At 37.3% G+C, this 18,373-nt stretch overlaps 1 protein-coding gene across 4 annotated transcripts in view; it reads right to left on the bottom strand.

Moving 5' to 3' along the window:
- The window catches only part of LOC119571426 (acetyl-CoA carboxylase-like), a 45,368-nt gene extending 27,607 nt beyond the window's left edge, over nucleotides 1–17,761 (bottom strand). The window contains exons 1-28 of one of the 4 annotated variants that reach the window (XM_037918746.1): nucleotides 17,742–17,761; nucleotides 15,426–15,622; nucleotides 15,193–15,322; nucleotides 14,658–14,825; nucleotides 12,935–13,066; nucleotides 12,576–12,790; nucleotides 11,728–11,937; nucleotides 10,905–11,075; nucleotides 10,617–10,779; nucleotides 10,304–10,466; nucleotides 9,911–10,020; nucleotides 9,183–9,327; nucleotides 8,609–8,836; nucleotides 8,317–8,467; nucleotides 7,942–8,191; nucleotides 7,631–7,734; nucleotides 7,341–7,480; nucleotides 6,994–7,160; nucleotides 6,712–6,818; nucleotides 6,454–6,585; nucleotides 5,859–6,062; nucleotides 5,574–5,692; nucleotides 5,122–5,395; nucleotides 4,828–5,018; nucleotides 3,333–3,377; nucleotides 1,016–1,166; nucleotides 603–839; nucleotides 29–232 (exon numbers count right to left, since the gene is read on the bottom strand). In XM_037918746.1, the coding sequence (XP_037774674.1) occupies nucleotides 29–232; nucleotides 603–839; nucleotides 1,016–1,166; nucleotides 3,333–3,377; nucleotides 4,828–5,018; nucleotides 5,122–5,395; nucleotides 5,574–5,692; nucleotides 5,859–6,062; nucleotides 6,454–6,585; nucleotides 6,712–6,818; nucleotides 6,994–7,160; nucleotides 7,341–7,480; nucleotides 7,631–7,734; nucleotides 7,942–8,191; nucleotides 8,317–8,467; nucleotides 8,609–8,836; nucleotides 9,183–9,327; nucleotides 9,911–10,020; nucleotides 10,304–10,466; nucleotides 10,617–10,779; nucleotides 10,905–11,075; nucleotides 11,728–11,937; nucleotides 12,576–12,790; nucleotides 12,935–13,066; nucleotides 14,658–14,825; nucleotides 15,193–15,322; nucleotides 15,426–15,536 (4,422 nt within the window). In that variant the 5' untranslated portion in view covers nucleotides 15,537–15,622; nucleotides 17,742–17,761. Of the gene's footprint in view, nucleotides 1–28; nucleotides 233–602; nucleotides 840–1,015; nucleotides 1,167–3,332; nucleotides 3,378–4,827; nucleotides 5,019–5,121; nucleotides 5,396–5,573; nucleotides 5,693–5,858; nucleotides 6,063–6,453; nucleotides 6,586–6,711; nucleotides 6,819–6,993; nucleotides 7,161–7,340; nucleotides 7,481–7,630; nucleotides 7,735–7,941; nucleotides 8,192–8,316; nucleotides 8,468–8,608; nucleotides 8,837–9,182; nucleotides 9,328–9,910; nucleotides 10,021–10,303; nucleotides 10,467–10,616; nucleotides 10,780–10,904; nucleotides 11,076–11,727; nucleotides 11,938–12,575; nucleotides 12,791–12,934; nucleotides 13,067–14,657; nucleotides 14,826–15,192; nucleotides 15,323–15,425; nucleotides 15,623–17,436; nucleotides 17,559–17,636 lie in introns of those variants that run through there. The other 3 variants (XM_037918734.1, XM_037918739.1, XM_037918750.1) reach the window with 3 other exon arrangements.
- Nucleotides 17,762–18,373: the final 612 nt, after the last annotated feature.

Below are 18,373 nucleotides of genomic sequence, written 5' to 3'. Positions count from 1 at the left end.
CAATAAATAAACCAAAATCATTACATACCTGACCAGTGAGCTTGTCCGTAACTTCTCGATATAAGTGCATGTCCAGGTAATAGCCAGACTCATTGGACAAAGTCAGCCGAATTGGAATAGTCTTGCTCTGAGGTGTTTGACGAATGGTCATCTTGATCTCTGCTTGAAGCACCCGCAGAGTCCACAGGCGACGTCCATAACGGTTTACAATGGATCTTATGGAGTCTTCAATCTACCAGACAATAGAAAAAATGTTAAAACAAAACCTTTCTTTTAGTTATTACTATATTTTCCTTTTCACTTTGTGCAAGATCCAGTAAATGACAAAATAATTACATAACATACATAAATAAGCAAAGAACATACAAAACATACAATCAAGTAATAACATCTACTGAGCGAAGTCTCTTACCTCTTCCTTTTATCATACATTGCTCTAAATTGGTCTTTCCTGCCTTCTTTATTTACTTCCCTTCCCGTCCTTTTCCTCTATCCTCATCTCTTTTTCCCTCCCTCCATTTAGGGCCTACCTATTTCCTTTTCTTTTTCCCACTGTCTCAACTCACTTTTTCATTTCCTTCATTTCCCACTCCAACCCTCACCTTTGAAGGGTTCATGATGACCGTTGGCACAAAGTTGAGGAACACATGATTGCAGTCAGTCCTCTTTGCCAGTTGGTGCGAGAATGCCACCTCCAGCTCATCCATGGCCTCAAGTAGCAGCTTCTCTCCCTCTTTCTCCAAGTATTCAAAGGATGCCTCCTTAGTGATCAAGTCTGAGTGGCGGATGATTGAGCGGATGAAGAAGCGGAAATCAGTAACCTCTTGCCCATCTGCCACCTGTCAAGGAGGATGAAGGAAAAAATACTTGATAGACAACAGTCTCTTTTTGAAATGGCAAATAAAAATCACAGAGCCTGGACTAAGGTATTAGCGTCACAGACACAGACATCTGTATACACTTTTGAATATAGTGGAACAAAACTACAGTGACCAGTAAATGTATTAAAACTCACCTTTGCTTTAGCCAAATACAAATGCATTTTGCGGTTTGATGTAGGAAGGGCTTCCAGATCGTATGTACGGAGGCGGTTGATTTCCAGCTGGAAGGCCAGAGCAGGCTCCAAGTGGCGGTAGATCCGGTCTTCTTGGAATTCATCTCTCGACCTGATGGTTGCAAAGTTTTATGAGCTTTCTTCCACTACGACAGGAACAATAACTAAGAAAAGAGCCTTAGAACTACAGAGAGTTATACTTGACATTCTTATCTACGTGTGCTGAAAGTACTTGGGCTTTTTCATTTCAGTTTGAAATAAAAGTATAAAGAAAAAAGGCAGAGGTAACAATGGTGATTGCTAATGTCTGGATAGTTACTACACTAGTTTTCAATTACAAATGAAAATCATACTATATGGCACTAACAATAGCTACCACCATTAAGATGTTATTAGAGTAAAATAATATACATTAATGGAGGTACTTAACCATTACTTAAATATGATTATTACTTCTTCAGCAACATAAGATTAAAATTAATCTTTAGACAATGCAATGGATTAGTGGTAAGTGTTGGGAAAACTCATTTCCCCAGTGCAGACACACACATGCCCAACATCTTGCAACAGACTTTAATAATACAGATACATAAGTGAATGGTAATAGCTTGCTTGACCCTAAAACATAATTTCAATTCACAATAAAGTTAACAATTTCACACAGTGCAATACATAGACACACATGTAGACCCCCCAAATGCCCTTGAGTATGTACCAGCCTATCTAATATAGTCCTATTTGGATAAATGAAACACTTATCATATAATATTCCCCACCAACCTTATTGTACATCCAATGCCTAGCTATCAATAATCTTCTTCATAAACCAAAAACTTCTCATTAATCAGACTCCTGAGGCTGAACAGTGCAATGCTAACTTTCATCAGAAACAATCCAATCAAAGCAAAGAGCCTGGCTACATTTATTAAATATTTCCAACTTACCTGGAAAGCTCTTAACACACTATAATATAAAAATACAATGTACTATAATTTCTGATGCTACATGTAATTTACAAATACCGATATATGTAGCAGATTCAAATTCTATACATAATGCCTCCAAGGATCATCTGGAGCACTGATTTACAATCAATAAGCACCTACCTACTTCCAAATGAAAATGACAAACAAAATATCAATGGCTTCCTATAATTTTACATTATCAATAATTGCATGAGTTTTATGTGTATATGTGTGTATGGAGAAAGAGAGAGAGAGAGAGAGAGAGAGAGAGAGAGAGAGAGAGAGAGAGAGAGAGAGAGAGAGAGAGAGAGAGAGAGAGAGAGAGAGAGAGAGAGAGAGAGAGAGAGAGAGAGGAGAGAGAGAGAGAGAGAGGGGAGGGAGAGAGAGAGAGGAGAAAGTGGAGAGAGAGAAAGAGGAGAGAGAGAGAGAGAGAGAGAGAGAGAGAGAGGAGAGAGAGAGAGAGAGAGAGAGGAGAGGAGAGGAGAGAGAGAGAGGGAGAGAGAGAGAGGGAGGAGGGAGGGAAAGGGAGGGACGAGGAGAGGGAGAGAGGAGAGGGAGGGAGGGGAGGGAGGAGAGAGGAGAGAGGGAGAGAGAGAGAGAGAGAGAGAGAGAGAGAGAGAGAGAGAGAGGGGGGGGGGTGTAGAGGAGCAGACAGGCAGAGAGAGAGAGAGATAAACAAAAGTCAGGAGAGACATCAAAACAAACAGACATAGAGAGACTCAGAGACATGAAGAATATAAACTTATAATTTAATCTGCTCTATATCCTAGTCTCAAATGTTTTACATATAAAACATAACTATAAACTATTATAAACAAATACATAAAATGCTCTCTTATACCCTTCATTTTCTTTTAAGCTTGTAAGCATAAATTCATTATTTCATTAACAAGGCAAACTTTTCATTTCTGATAATTAACCAATTTGTCCTAAATAGCAAACTTAAAGTGTAAATTTCCAATCCATGCATGGCTTCCACATCTGCTTTAATATTCATTTCACATCCATGAAACCCAAGGTCACATACATGCCACATTTTGTATTAAATGTCCCATGTGTTATCACAAAGTACAATATATTAATATCAGTATCCCTTACAGTCATCGTCAAACTATAAACATTCAGGTGAAAAGATCCAATGTGTGCATATTTGTACTTCCAAGTCAATAATATGTTAGATAAAGAATCTACCATATTACAGCAAGCAACTGCCCCACTGGTTATATTACAACATGAAGCTCTAGCAGTTTTAGAAGGATTGTATTAGTACATTAAGATCTGCCTTGCCATAACTTAGTAGGCAGCCATCATACCTTGGGTCAAGGGGATTGGCAATGTGTTTCAACAGATGTCTAGGTCTGTGGTAAAAGACAAAAATATGTATGACGTTATCATTTTCTCATCCTTCTCCAGTTGCGTGAAAGGTATCTGGTAAGTAGATTAGCCAAAACAATATATTTACATCATTAGTTTAAAATGTCATGTAAAGGCTATAAAGTCACTCTATAGTGTAGGAGAACAAATTCATGCTCTACAGATTGCACAACAGCAACCTAAGATGTCAGTAGCATGACCATTCACAACACTCTTCAAGAGCTGTTATTTCATCAACAAACCTGCTACAGGAAGATACTTTCTTCAACTTCCTGTCTTTAGAAACCAAGGCTTTGTGGAAGAAATCCTATCACAGTAAAGTAGCTTTATGTAAAGATTTTCTAAAATAAAATTATTTTAATTCTTTATAAATAAAGTACCAGTATGCCAATAAAAGTATCATATAAATATATACTACAGATTCCTTCCATGTGTATGTAAATAATTTCTCAACAATCTAAATAAGAATAATAATGAAATTTAGTTAATCTTAAGCTGTGAGGCATGTATAGAGTAGCACTATAATCCATGGTGGTTAGAAGAAACCTGTTACATGTTTACTTCCTAAATACATATACACAGCATAATATCTAGATTTGAGTTTCTGCATCATAAGAAGGTGATTTTAACAATTAGATTGTCCTCTTAACAATTCTGGCAAGAAATAATTAGAATACAAAATGTAAGTAAGGAACATATCATATGAAGAATGTAAATAAAAAGAAAAGGAAAACACAAATACAAGTTATTCACTCAAAAGGCAACAAATGAAAAATCTAACAATCACACATCTTTCATTGCAAAGAGTGAGCATGCCTCGTGAGTACCTTACAATTTTTTAATCATAAGCAAAACAATCTACACCTTCTGAAAAATAAGAAGTTTAATCATTTAAAAATGATACATTAGATGGGATATACAAAAGCATCTGTTAATAAATCTTTAACATATTCAGTCACAGCACTGTTTACAAATTCATGCTTATCATACATGCAAACCTAACCACAAACACACAATTCATACATCTACATACACATACCTCTTTACAAACATTCATTTATATACCAAACTAATACTGAAAAATACAAAGAGCCTCTCATACACAGAAATAAAAATCATTCATGTATGCCATTGGAATTTTTATGCAGTCAGTGCTTCCATTTGAGTGTCTCTGTTAATATATATTTATGAACATGCATCTCTAGCATTTATGGCTGTTTAGCTGTTTGTGATTAGTTTTTGTAACTCTTTGTTGACTGTGTCTGCTCATGTGATTGCTCATCTTTAAACATACATCTGTCAGTGTGTCTTTATCTACCAATTAATGCGATATTATATCTATGTCTGTACCTCTACTCTTGTATTGATGTACGCATATGCAAGTCAGTCAACCATTAAAATTAAAGAACCACTCATACACCTCTGATTTCTAACCTGTAGGTGAAATATCTTGGGAACTGCTGCTTGTAGAAGATAACAAAGGTAATTCGTCGGATGCCTGCTTCATGGAATTCCTTCTTCTTGCTTGCACAGAAGATGGCAAATTGTTCACTTAGCTCTGAATCATCCTTTTCTTCCTCCATCCGAATGCCAATGTTCATGATGTGGATTGGGTCTTTGGCTTCCTGTCATGTTTAATTCTTTTATTACATTTTGACCAACCTCAACATTAGATAGCAAAATATGAAGAGAGCATATAAAAAACAATTAAACATTTTTTTTTTTTACCTTGTGTTCACCAATAAAGTCACTGAAAGAAGATCCCAATTTTATGGAACTGCTAAGGTGATCCCTGGGACTTAATTCTCCCTCCAGTACACCATGCTCTGCTGGCTGGAAGAAGTCCATCAGGTCACTGAAATAGATCTCAAACTCCCCAAAGGTCGTGAAGGTTGCCATGATGCCCATGCGCTGGCAGTTTTCAAGATTGGTTGGAGGATCAATGGGGGTGTGGTGTGGGTCCGTGTACTCCAAGGTGCTCCACACTTTATTGTGAGGAATTCTGAAATTGAGATTAGCTTTAGCACAAGCAAAATCGAAAAAGAAAAAGAAGGAAGTACACGATTAACATATATTCTACAACAGAAGAAAATATTTGCCATCATGTAAATAATGCAGTATAATATTTAAATGTGAATAACTTTTCCACTGAAATAAGCAAATTCAAGGAAAGAACATACCTGTTTGGATGGGAAGATGGCAAAAGGAACTGGAAGAACACTACACATACTCCACCATAAAGTTCCTTGTGCTGCAGGCAAGTCAGTTCGTAGCTAATGTACGCACGTCGAACATAAACCTATTGGAAAAGACTGTAGTTTAATTTAACACAAAAAGAAAAGAAAAATGAAAAAAAAAAAAAATATCACATAGTCTCTAAAACAGGGAAGTGCACTGAATATAAAATGTAGGATAAGTTGATATAGTTGACATTAAAGAAAAAGAAAAACGTTTACAACTCTTACCTCCAAGCCAGCCATGCGAACAGCTGTGTTTGTGTGGTAGAAGAAAGCATGCAAGACATCAAATATTGAAGTCTCAGACAAAATGAGTTTTTGGAGATTTTCTGGATGGAAGGAATGACCATACATATCAATAGCAGGAAGGAAGATTGACTCCATTTGGTTGTAGCGGAGTTCATATGCAGGCTGGTGGGCTGCTATCAGCACCTGAAGGAAAAAAATGATGTTAAATAAATAAATTGATGTCCTTATTTCCTTTAATAGCTTTCCTTGCTTTGGATTTTATCTGGCTTTATAAATTATTATCATCTTATAATCTTACTTCTTATTGATATTTACATTTTGTCACAGGTTCACGTGTTAATCATCTTACTTAGCAATTATTTTTTGACTCTCACTTTTATGCCAAGAAACTGAACTAAAGGTACAACATATACATTTTGTAAGTACATACTGTTTATGCCTATATAAATTTAAAATCTGTATATGTTTATAGATAGATTGTGAGACAGACAAGCTGAAAGATAAAGCTGTAAACAACTCAAATGGCTACAAAAGTATGAAATGTCTACTTCATATACAGCAGGTTTTCACTTACTTGACGTGCTCGTAGTGCAACACGAGAATGTTTTGAGCTGTTGAGCTTAGTCAGCTGCTCCAAAATGGCTGACAAATCATCTGTGATCCCTGGCTCATGGCCACACAGATGCTCAATCAGGAGAATGACCATCTGAAGTATACATATAAAGATTAACAGTATATTCAAAAACTGTCAATAAATTTTTTGTCATTTTCACATGCTGATCAAAACAGGTCTAATGTCCAAATTTTAAAATGTCATTCACATCAAACTGACCTGATTCTTCTTTGCTACTTGTGAGTGTGAGAATAATGTAGAGAGGACACTGGCCATATCATCCTTGTTCTTGTCTCTCAGTCCATGGACACATTTGTCATATGAACCTTAAAGAGAAAATATTTCTCTACATCAGTGATAAAAGACCAAATTAAAAGCAAAAGTATTGAAACTGCAAAATAGTAACCTTAACTCCTACACTCGAGTCCATTCAATACCATAAAGCTTAAATATCTGTGGCATTCAAAAGCAAGTTTGAATAACATGTAACTGAATACTTACCATGCTGGAACTGAGTTTCCACCTGCAAATAAGTCTTGAGCATTTCCTGAACTACCTGAGTCATGCGGCCACGACTACCCTTCTTGTAGCGCTGGCAGAGCTGCACCAACCCTTGTGTTGTAACAAAGAACACATCACGGTCTTTCTTTTGGAGAGACGCTGCATGGCTGTTTGAGTTGAGAAAATAGAAGAAAAAAAGAGATTAATTAATTACCTAAACAAAGATAAAAACCATATGTCAAACCTCCAAAACAGTACAATATATTCAGATTTTAATCCTCTTCTGAAAAACATGAGATGTGAATTTCTAAAACATCAAATTCTGTTTCCTAATATTGGGGATATACCTGTCAATTGCACTGGCAATCTCCTGTGAGGGAAACTGTGCTAACATGGAGGTGACATTGCTACCATAAATCAGCATGTATTTCCTAATCTTCTTTTCTACAGCTTGTGGTATTCTCCCAGAAATTGATGAAATGACCTCCTGCAAAGTAAAAAATAAAATCATAATAATACAATAATGTGGTAATATACCAAAGAACCTTAAAAGTAATGGGGTTACTTATTGAAAGTACAGATATGGATAAACTCGTATAAAAAGGACTAATGCAGAACTCTCTTTTCAAGTCTTTACCTGCAGCTCCAAGAGGGGTAAGTTGGGATCTCTTAAGACACACATCAGCTTTTGCACAGTTTCTTTCACCATTGATGTGAAGAATTCATCAGGGAGGCAGAATCCTAAAAGAAAGAAAAAAGTTTGACCAACAATGACAGTAGTTTCATTTAAGAAATTCATAAAATTCTGAGGGCTGTCAACATTGTCTATCTTACCAGTGATATTCCTAAAGGTATTAAATCTCCTTAAATTTACTAAATCTTGTTCTAAAAACAAAATGTAGCCACTGTTATCAAATCACCACAACTGCCAGCAGTATGAACACTCACCACTTAGAATATTATCAAGCACAGTTCTGCATGTGTGATAAATGTGGTTCAATTTTTCATCTTCTCTTGGCAGTGGAGTTTTGCTTGGAGGGAAGCCTCCAGTGAAGGCCTGGGCCCTGGTGATTCGGGAGGAATCATCAAGCTCCAGGCGAGCAATGGTGTCGCCTGCATTGAGAATTGCTCCAGGTCGTTTAAGGTGGAACACACACCCTGACTCAGATACTGTCAAAGCCATAACCATCTTCATGCTCTGCAAGGAGTCAAAACATCAGATTTTTAAAAGTCTTTAATTTGCATTGATGAATTTGTAGATTAATACAAGTTACACAATTCAAAACAGAGACATACAATATTAGAATATGAAAACCATCCTACCTCAATCTCTGCATATGCTTGCCCAACAAACATATGACTGCCATCCTCCTGCAGGTAGTTTATAAGTTTACCAGGAGCTGAGGTTCTTAAAACAGTTGGATCATTTTCCTTATCAAAAACACATGTCTGGTGTCCAATGGTGAGACGGTACCTGAACATTGGCAAATGTCACAATTAGAGGAATAGCATATGTAATCATAAATTGAACATATTAATTACAAGTTCTTAGATGAATGAGTTTTATTCTCAGTCACAACAAAGACCTTCTGACATTTCCTTGTGTTATACTTACTTGTCCACTTCATCCTTGAGATAAGTAACTTGACTAACCCCATCAAGTGACAAGAGGAGCCCACCATCACTCATACGGAAGAAATCGACTACTTTGTGGGTTCCATTGAGCACTAAGAAGTACTGTGTTGGACCAGATTTTGTGGCTTTTACATGATACTTCATGCCTTCGGAGATCAAATCAACCTCAACAACATTGGTCAGGGACTTCAGGGGTAAGACTTGACCTCTGTGTAAAGAAAAACAACATTACTTTTACACTATTACACAACAATTCAAAGTCCCATCAAAGTATGATAAACCATTTGACTTCTAGGCCTGCTGATATTTAAAGTCTTTTATTTTATATTTAACTAAATCTAACAAGAGAAGAAAACTAATTACACAAAAAGTAATATAAAATATTCCTTTTCTGAGGCCAAACTTAATCACACAAAAGGTAAATACATAAAAATGAAATAAACAATTTAAAAATATTCCTTTTCCTACCTAATTCCAGAAACACTGCATGTAGCCTAATCATGAGAGACCAACATCAAACATCAAAAAACACAAGTGAACGAAAGAATACACACTTTTCTAGGGAATTCTGGAAGTGGTTAAAGGCATCCTGGATAGTGTTGTCTGCAATAAGCACAGAAGCACACATCACTGCCATCATGGTGTCAGGCTTCTTGCCCTGTACTCTGGCAGCAATCAGGTGGTCAAGCCAGCCAGTATCTGTAAAGGGATTTGTTGCTTAGGTACATTATCTTACTTACATATGCAAAAGAAAGTAACTTAAATGCCCAAGCCCACTAAACCAGATACATGCACTATCACAAAATGAGTCACTTACAAGACCTACTGATTTCACTTGTTAAAATTAAATTACTACCATTTTTGTTAACTATATTACTGCATTTATCAACATCATTAAACAATAACAATAGCAATAATAATATTATTAATAATAAGGGAATGACAATAATAAAAACAACAATAACTCTGTGGGGGGATGCATAAGTATAAGTATTTGCATGTGTGTGTGGGGGGGGGGGAGGGGGGGATGGATATGCAGTAAATATGTGACATCTATTAGGCCTAGTATCTGACACCTTGGCAACCACTAACTTGTAAAACTATCTATGTGTATATAAAATCAATAAAACAAAACCACAGAGGACACTATATATTTACATGTACTCCCAGCCTCTCTGAGTGTCAATTTTTATCAAGAAAATAAAGGCACTGGTCTTTCATCCCTTAAAATAGAGATTCCCTTCTTTACATTCTGAGGAGGTCAATTTGAAGATAAACTCACCAATGGAGTTCTGTTGGAATGTATCTGTCTCGAGAAGAGTCACAAGATATTCTACAGTTGTTCTGAAGTCTCCTCGGATAGACAGTTCCTTCAGTGCTATGACCAGATTCCTGAGGAAGAAAAATGGTGATCCTTTATACATTGGCCCTCTAAAATTACATGTGCTTTACCAAAATTTGGTATGACTTGAAGATATGAAAAACAAATACATATATAAAATGATAATTATTGGAAAAAAATATAACAAATAAAACTAAAAATATAGTAATACTAAAAATAACAATACAAATAATAAAAAGGCACAGAATATATCACAAATTGCAGTAAGAACAATAATCAGTTTTAATATCAATAATAAATTTATACACAGATCAACAAATAGTTTATACTTACTCTCTTGCAGCTTCTCTGTTCTCTCCCCATGAGAAACAATGACCAAACTGTGAATCAGCATACTCATGGAGACCACCTGATGCTGAAACACTGAAGTAGCCCCAGACATTCTTGCTTGATCTGAAGTTCAGTTCCTGTACTGTTCCTGAGCTTGGCTTGAACCCTTAAAGCCAAAATGAATAGTTGAATGCTAGTTATGTAGCTAGTAATCAAAATGCTTTTTTATGGTATGCAATTAAATAAATAAAATACATCATCAAAACTTCATATACTGGTGAACAACCTCTCTCAACACAAGTGTTCTAGCACATACCTTCATCTGGGTTTTCACTTGTAATACGAGCAGCTATACAGTGACCTTTTGGTACAGGTTTCCTCTTGGGTTCATCAAAGTTTATGACTGAATCTCCCCATGGAGACTCTCCATAGAGTGCTCTTACACATCTTATTCTGTGCAAAGGAATACCCATTGCAATCTGTAACAGAAATAAAAAACAATAATAATAATAACTGTAACGGAATGCACAGTAATAATATATAATAGATCTGGTTTTCGTGAAAGTCTCTATTTTTGTTACTGTCTCCTTCAATATTACCATACCTGTAACTGAGCAGCTGGAAGGTTGATATCTGTGATCATCTCTGTGCATGGGTGCTCCACCTGCAGTCTGGGATTAAGTTCCAAGAAGTAGAAGTTCCCATCATTGTCATACAGGTATTCTACGGTGCCAGCATTAACATAGCCTACCAATTTTGCCAGTTTTACAGCAGCCTGGAAAGAGTAACAGATTATGAGAGATACATTAACTTTTAAAAATTCTTAAATTCTGAAATACTTATTTGTAATCTTTACTTATTTTGCTCTCTATATTTTCATGTAACTCATATGGGAAGTATTCACTTCATAAGAATATAGTTGGTTTAGCAATTGCTAGTTCAGAAAGCTTAACCCGTTACCAACAGGTGATTTCCCAATACACAAGCCCTCTCTCCTAGGTTGTGTCGTAACCCTATCGTGTGTGGCATGACCATATATGCCCCCGGAAAACGGGATTGGCGCACCATGGTATGTATGCACATGCTACCCAGAATATAGTCCAGGCATGCCATGGCATGTACGTACATGCTCGGTAAGCTTTAATTTACATGATTTTAACTTTTCAGAAGCAAGTATAAACAGTCCCCCCATGTAGAAAAATATCTACTGAAAGACAATGCAATAAGAGGCAAAACCCCAACTATGTTGTTCCTAATTGTAATGCAACATACATTAACCAAAAAATGACTAACATCATTCAAGTTTCTCACCTAACTACAAAAACCATACATGAAGGAAATTTGTTACATGACAAATTTAATTTAAGAGAAATCATCTTACACTGAAGAATTACTTGTACTTTATTAAACATGAGAGTACCACATACCTGCTCCATCTTATAAAACACATCAGGATTAGCAATGACACAAGGCGCTTCCTCAATAATCTTCTGGTGACGCCTCTGGACCGAACAGTCTCGGCCAAAGAGGGAGATAGCATGACCATAGACATCTGCAATAATCTGTACTTCCAAATGGCGAGCACACTGTGCCAGCTTCATAATGAATATAGGGGAACCAGGAACCTCAGCTTGCACCTGAAAAGTGATGGAGAATTACCTTCTGCCACTACTGTTACCATGTTCCTTATAAGTATTAACTACAGCCAAACTACTAAAGAATGAAAAGAAAAAATCATGAAATTATAAAGAAAAAAAGTTTAATGACAAAGAAATATCAACCAAGAAAAGGAAAACAAGAAACATGAGAAGGGTATAATATACTTAAAATTTGAATCAATGTAAATATGCACATGACAGATTGCTGATGATTAGCAGCAGACTGATAGGTTGGTTATAAGAAGGATTTGATAAGAGACAGGTTGGTAATAATATCCTTTTGACATCTGATTGTTAATACTAATAATTCAAAATACAACAATGTTATTCCAAAATTTAGCTTTCTGCAAATCATCACTAACATCTCAAGTGTATCATTACTTCACTAAAACAAACAGGTATAGCATATTCTGCATAAAATATAAAAACAAAAGGAAAAAGAAAAGGACATGGAAGAAAACTTTTTTATATAAATACGAAAGGTAAGGTGAAATCCTAGAAATTGGTGCATGTAAATGTGTGTGTGTGAAACAGACCGCAGTAACTTTCTGGAATGACGGATCACTTTCAATCTCCACTTCAGCAAAAACACAGATGCACACTCAAAATGTATCTACCTGTCTGAACAAGGCTGGAAAGTTGTCTTCGGACTCTGCTTTGCGAATGCCCTTTCCTCCCCCTCCTTCAGAAGCTTTGATCATGACTGGGAAGCCAATCTTCTGGGCTGCCTTGAGAGCTTCCTCTGCATCCTCCACGCAGCCTTTTTGGTACAGCTCTCGTGGGATCTTCAGAGTTGCATTTGAGTCTAAGCCATTGTGTTGGGCTTTGACACCTGAAAACAAGAAAACAGTGAATGACAATACATATAACAAATGGAAGAAAAATAATGCAGCATTAGAGTATTTATCACAAATTCTCTCAATCTATCTATCTATAATGTACAAAATATAAAAATATTAGTGTAGAAAAAAATTACCTGAGCCAGACCAAGGCAAGGTTGGGATTTCTGCAGTCTGGGCAACAATGCTTGATGCAATTTTGTCTCCCAGAGCCCACATAGCTTTTTCTGGGGGTCCTATGAAGGCAATGCCATGTCTGTGCAGCTTTGCTGAAAGGAAGAAAAAAAATGCTTATCCCCTTCTTTTCAAGTACCTGCATAGAATCAAGTAGGGAAGGAAGAAGAGATGGAGAGAGAGAGAGGGAAGAAACAAGAAAGCTAGGGAAGGAGGGAGAGAGGAAGGGAAGGAAGGAGAGAAAAAGGGAGGGAAGGAGAGGAGGGAGGAAAGGAGGGAAGGAAGAAGGGAAGAAGAGAGGGAGCAGGGCAGTGAAGAAGGGGAGGAGGGAAGGAGAGAAGAGAGGAAGAGAGGGAGAGAGTAGGGAAAGAGGAAGGAAGGAGGAAGGGAAGGAGAGAAAGAGGGAAGGAGGGAAGGTGGGAAAAGAAAAGGAGAAAAAGAGGGAAGGAGGGAAAGTGAGAAGCAGAGAAGGAATGAATGAAGGAAGGAAGGAAGAGGGGGGGGAGAGGAAGAGGAAGGAGGGAAGGACAGAGGAAGGAGGAAGGAGGGAGGGAAGGAGGGAAGAGAGGAAGAGAGGAAGAAGAGGAAGAGAGGAAGAGAGGGAGAGAGTAGGGAAAGAGGAAAAGAAGGAAAGTAATTAGAGAAGAAGAGAGGGGAGGAGGGAGGGAGGGAGGGAGGGAGGGAGAGGAGGGGGAGGGGAGGGAGGGAGGGAGGGAGGGAGGGAGGGGAGAGAGGAGGGAGGGAGGAGAGAGGGAGGGGAGGGAGGAGAGAGGAGGGAGGAGGAGGGAGAGAGAGAGGGAGGGAGAGAGGATGGGAGGGAGGGAGGGATGGTGGGAAGGGCAGAAGGAGGGAAGGAGGGAGGGAAGAAGGGAGGGAGGGAGGGAGGGAGGGAGGGAGGGAGGGAGGGAGGGAGGGAGAGGGAGGGAGAGGGAGGGAGAGGAAGACAGAGAGGGGAGAGGAGGAGAAAAGAAAGGGAGGGAGAGAGGGATGGGAAGTGATAGGGAAGGGAGGAGGTACAGCAGATAAAAGTAGTAGGCCTTGTGTACCTAAAGCCTTTTTTATGTAGACCTGTCCTAATGCCCTTGTATTAAAAAATTTGTAAGTGGCTGAGCTAACCCACAAAGAAAAAAAAATACAAGAAAAACATTTCTGATCTCCTTTTCATTTTCATAACAATAGCTATGTCATGTGGTCAAGTTTTTCTGGTTTTTTTTTTTACACTCAGTACCCTGAAAAGAAAATCCAAGTCACAGTTTTCTAAAATCCAAAACTTCAAAAAAAGAACACTCATACTAACAAAAAGTAGTCAAACAGCTAAAAAAGAAACACTGCAGAGCAATATACAAAAAATTGTAGACAGAAAAAGACGGATCCAGCAACCCACCCTCCAGACCTATGTAAAAACTTGCTCACAAAGGGCAAAAATCTCTCTTTAAAAAAAGGCATAACAAAAAATATGAGAAAACTGATACTTATTTAGTGATATCTTGACCTACCTCTCTTTTATCAAATTTATTTTACTACCTTAAAACTGTTTGTAAAATCATAAAGCATATAAAAATACAATTAATAAAACTGACAACAGTAAAGAATTATTATTAAACAACTGATACCTCATGACTACCAAAAAAGAAGACAATTCATGAAGGTCAATTGCATAACAAATAGATTAAACAAAACAATTACCTGGCAATTCAGGGTATTCTGAGGCATGGCCCCATCCTGCCCAAACTCCATCAGCTTCATAGCGAAGCGCTATATCCAAAATGAGTTTCACATTGGCATAGTTGTTGTTGTTTGCTCCACCAGGCACCCACACAGTTGTGTCAGCCAACTTGATGTACTCAGCTCCCGCTATGAATGGCAGAATTATTTATTTTATTTTCTATCATTAATGTAATATTACTTTAAAAATCTATCAAAAATCAGAATATGTTATATACACAATAATACATAAAATTCTGCAGACACCCTTTTACTTTTATAGACACACACACATACACATACACACACACACACACACACGCACACACACACACACACACACACACACACACACACACACACACACACACACACACACACACACACACACACACACACACACACACACACACACACACACACACACACACACACACACACACACACACACACACACACACACACACACACACACACAGTAAATTTCTCTACAATAGCAATATCATTCTATATATACCTTTTAAGTCTTCAGGAGTGACCATCCCAATGAAATGAAAGGCTCGGTCATTTCTGAACACTTCGTATGCCCATTTGCGAATACTGCGCATACATTTGACTGCAGCAATACCATTGTTTGCAATAAGAATCTGAAAAAATCAAAATATTTAATAACTATTGTTTCATTTACTGCTGCCATTTTGCAAGGGTATATCACCACAAAACCTTGTACTTCAGTTTCTCTCAACCAACCCTTGTGATGACTTTATTCCCTCCAAATTTCTTGACGAACTCCTGTGGTGTGGCCACCGTGAACTCCTTCTGGTCGGGTGGACGACCAATCGCTTCTTCTACACCCGCCATGGTCAAGGTGGTGCAGGCAGTGGAGGCAGATGACTTCCTTTACAAATGCAGTCTTAAAAACAAGTCATTGATGTTGATCTTGCTGACTGTAAATAAAAAAGGCCCATATGAAGCACAGTTTGATTTACATTACCATAGAAAATAAAGACTGAATTCAGACATATACCATACTTCACAGCAACATCAATGGTCCATATTAGTGATTATAGAAACCACAGAAACATAGATCGGCTATAGTCTTAGAAGCCCTATAGACATTTGATAAGCAAAAAAAGGTGAACATGGAGACTTCAAATATACTTTTTATTAGTAACATAGCTGCCATAAACTTAAATCAAACCCATTCTATCTATTTATTTCATATACCAAATAATATCCATCATTTTCATAAGAGGTTCCGTATACCATATGTATATCTAAAATTTAGTTCAGCTTAATATTTCATCTTTTATCCAAACAGGTATTTTGGTCAAATGTAAAAAGACATTTGGTGATGTTTATGCAAAATGTTAGATCTAATCAACTAATTGCCTTTACTTAAATCAAAAACAAAGTTTAAAGATTACTTCTCACAGCAACTCCTAACACACCTTTCTCTAAACATGCAAACTGACATTAACCCATTGGCACAGGTACATCCACGGCCCACTGAAGTTTTGTTTCATTTATCTTGTTTACACACAGATGGCTTCATAAGTCCTTAGTCAACAATGAGTCACTTACTAGGTCTCACCTTATTACCTTTTTTCCTTTTTTAGTTATTAAAGTCATTGTCACTATTCTTGCCATAATTTTATTAACAATAGTAGTAATGAAAATTACAAAATATCAAGGAACAGAGCAAACAGATAAGATCAGGTAAGCTTAGTGCTTGATACCTTGAAGCCATTTATTTATAAACAAAATTAATAAAACAAAACCACTGTAGACAGTACATATATACTGTTTATTAATGGGTGAAGAAAGGTACTGATACTACAAACAACTATACATCCTATAAACTCCAATACTCTAAATTTCATAAAAACAATGTAACAAACTCCTCAAAATATCTGTTGATGTTGGTTTAGTATATGTATGTAATCCATATATACATTAAGATAAGAAATTAAAGCATTCCAGAATATCTTATAAGGCATTTCTAAAAAGATAATGAGATCACATCCTGACAACTGGAAGTCTAAGGAAGATGTGGAATTTCCTTCCCATGTACTTCCCACTAGTAAGGGAAATTCCTTTTCGATTCTAGACTTTTTAATGAGTTACCTTATATCTTTTATTTGTGCAAGCCTTCAAAATTCTTTGGTTCTGAAGGTATTTAGTATATATCATTATATTATTTTTTAAAACAGTTTTTGATAAGCATTCCCCAACTCTTGGCAAAAGGAAGAAGCTGACTGGCAGGCTCTGAAATACCGACCTGACGCCCTGGTGAAAGTAACCCCACACCACAACCCTCCAAGCGATATAGGAACATACATGAATGAAACCAGCTCTCCTTGCTTTTAAAAAATATACAAAGGCACTAAGAATTCTAGAATATAAATCCGTTGTTTTAGCTAATCAGAGTGACATACTGAATGCAGACCTTTGGGGCAGCTCAAGAGGCCCCAGTCCTAGTCTCCCTTTGCCTATCACTCTTGTGCAACTTTCCTCCACAAAATGAAGAGCAAGTTTGTGCATTTAGGAGCTCAGCCCCTACGGTGGCCCTATCCTTATTCACAAACTATCTAGTTCACAACACACATCACTGTGTGTTGTGTGCTATTGCATTCCTCCTTCTGCTTTCCATTTCTCACTTTCACTTTGAGTACATAGAACTACTATATAAAAAAAATGTATATACAAAATCCCTTTACCTTTCCTAAATAAGCACTCATACGTAGGCCTATAGCCATACCTTTACCCCTGAAGAAAGCCTGACCTGTGGGTAGAACACTAGACCTACGACACCAGAATCAATTAACATAAAATGACACAGCCTTCCTGATAAACATCTTGAGAAAGTCGAGCCCGTCAGCCCTTTAATTTGCATTCCTCCTTCGGCTCCGCCTCACCCTGCCTCGCACAAGAGACGCACTCGCAAGCAGCCCTACTTACCCCGACCGAGGTACAATCAAGACTGAATTTCAACCATGGAAAAGTTGTCATGCAAGTCATTCGAGTAAAGATTAAAAAAAAAAGAAACTGATGTGGGAATTTTACTCATTGGCCTCTCTCCTCTCGGCTGAAGTCCTGCTACTCCAGGGTTGCTTAAGCGACTTTTTTTTTTTCTTCTATTGCACTTCAGATGGAAGATTCACTTGTAATAGCTTTCATTTTATTTTGGGAATATATGTCTGCGATATAAATTTTATATGAATATTGCTATATTGAATCAAATTATTAATTTCATTATTTTTATATGACGATTTTGTGAGCCATATCTAAAGTCTTTTACAGGAATGCAAGTTATTCTTTATTCATTGTCATTTTATAAAATTATTCTGCTTCGGTAAAGCTACTGGGTACTAAAGAGGACGATATAACCGAGGATGTTATTATCCTGGTATTTCGAAAGTTTTAGTTGATGATATACTGAATATATTAAAATCTTTTATTATTATCAGTATTTGGCATTCAACCCGCACTGCCATCCCGAAGAAAACATTGCTATATTTTTTATTAAACATCCCTCGTAAAAACGCAAATACGCAAGGTGATCGGACCAGTAATAATCACAGCCATAGAAAAAGGCAAGGATATAAAGCAGACAGCCTGATGAGAGCGCGGCAGAAAAGAGCGAAATCCGGGCAAGAGGAAACCGAGCCGCCGCCGCAGTGGTCCGATGGCTGGCG

Source organism: Penaeus monodon, chromosome 4 (assembly GCF_015228065.2).
Source record: "Penaeus monodon isolate SGIC_2016 chromosome 4, NSTDA_Pmon_1, whole genome shotgun sequence".
NCBI lineage: Eukaryota > Metazoa > Arthropoda > Malacostraca > Decapoda > Penaeidae > Penaeus > Penaeus monodon.
Note: the sequence above shows the minus strand (reverse complement) of the source record. Positions and strands in the feature narration are given on the sequence as shown.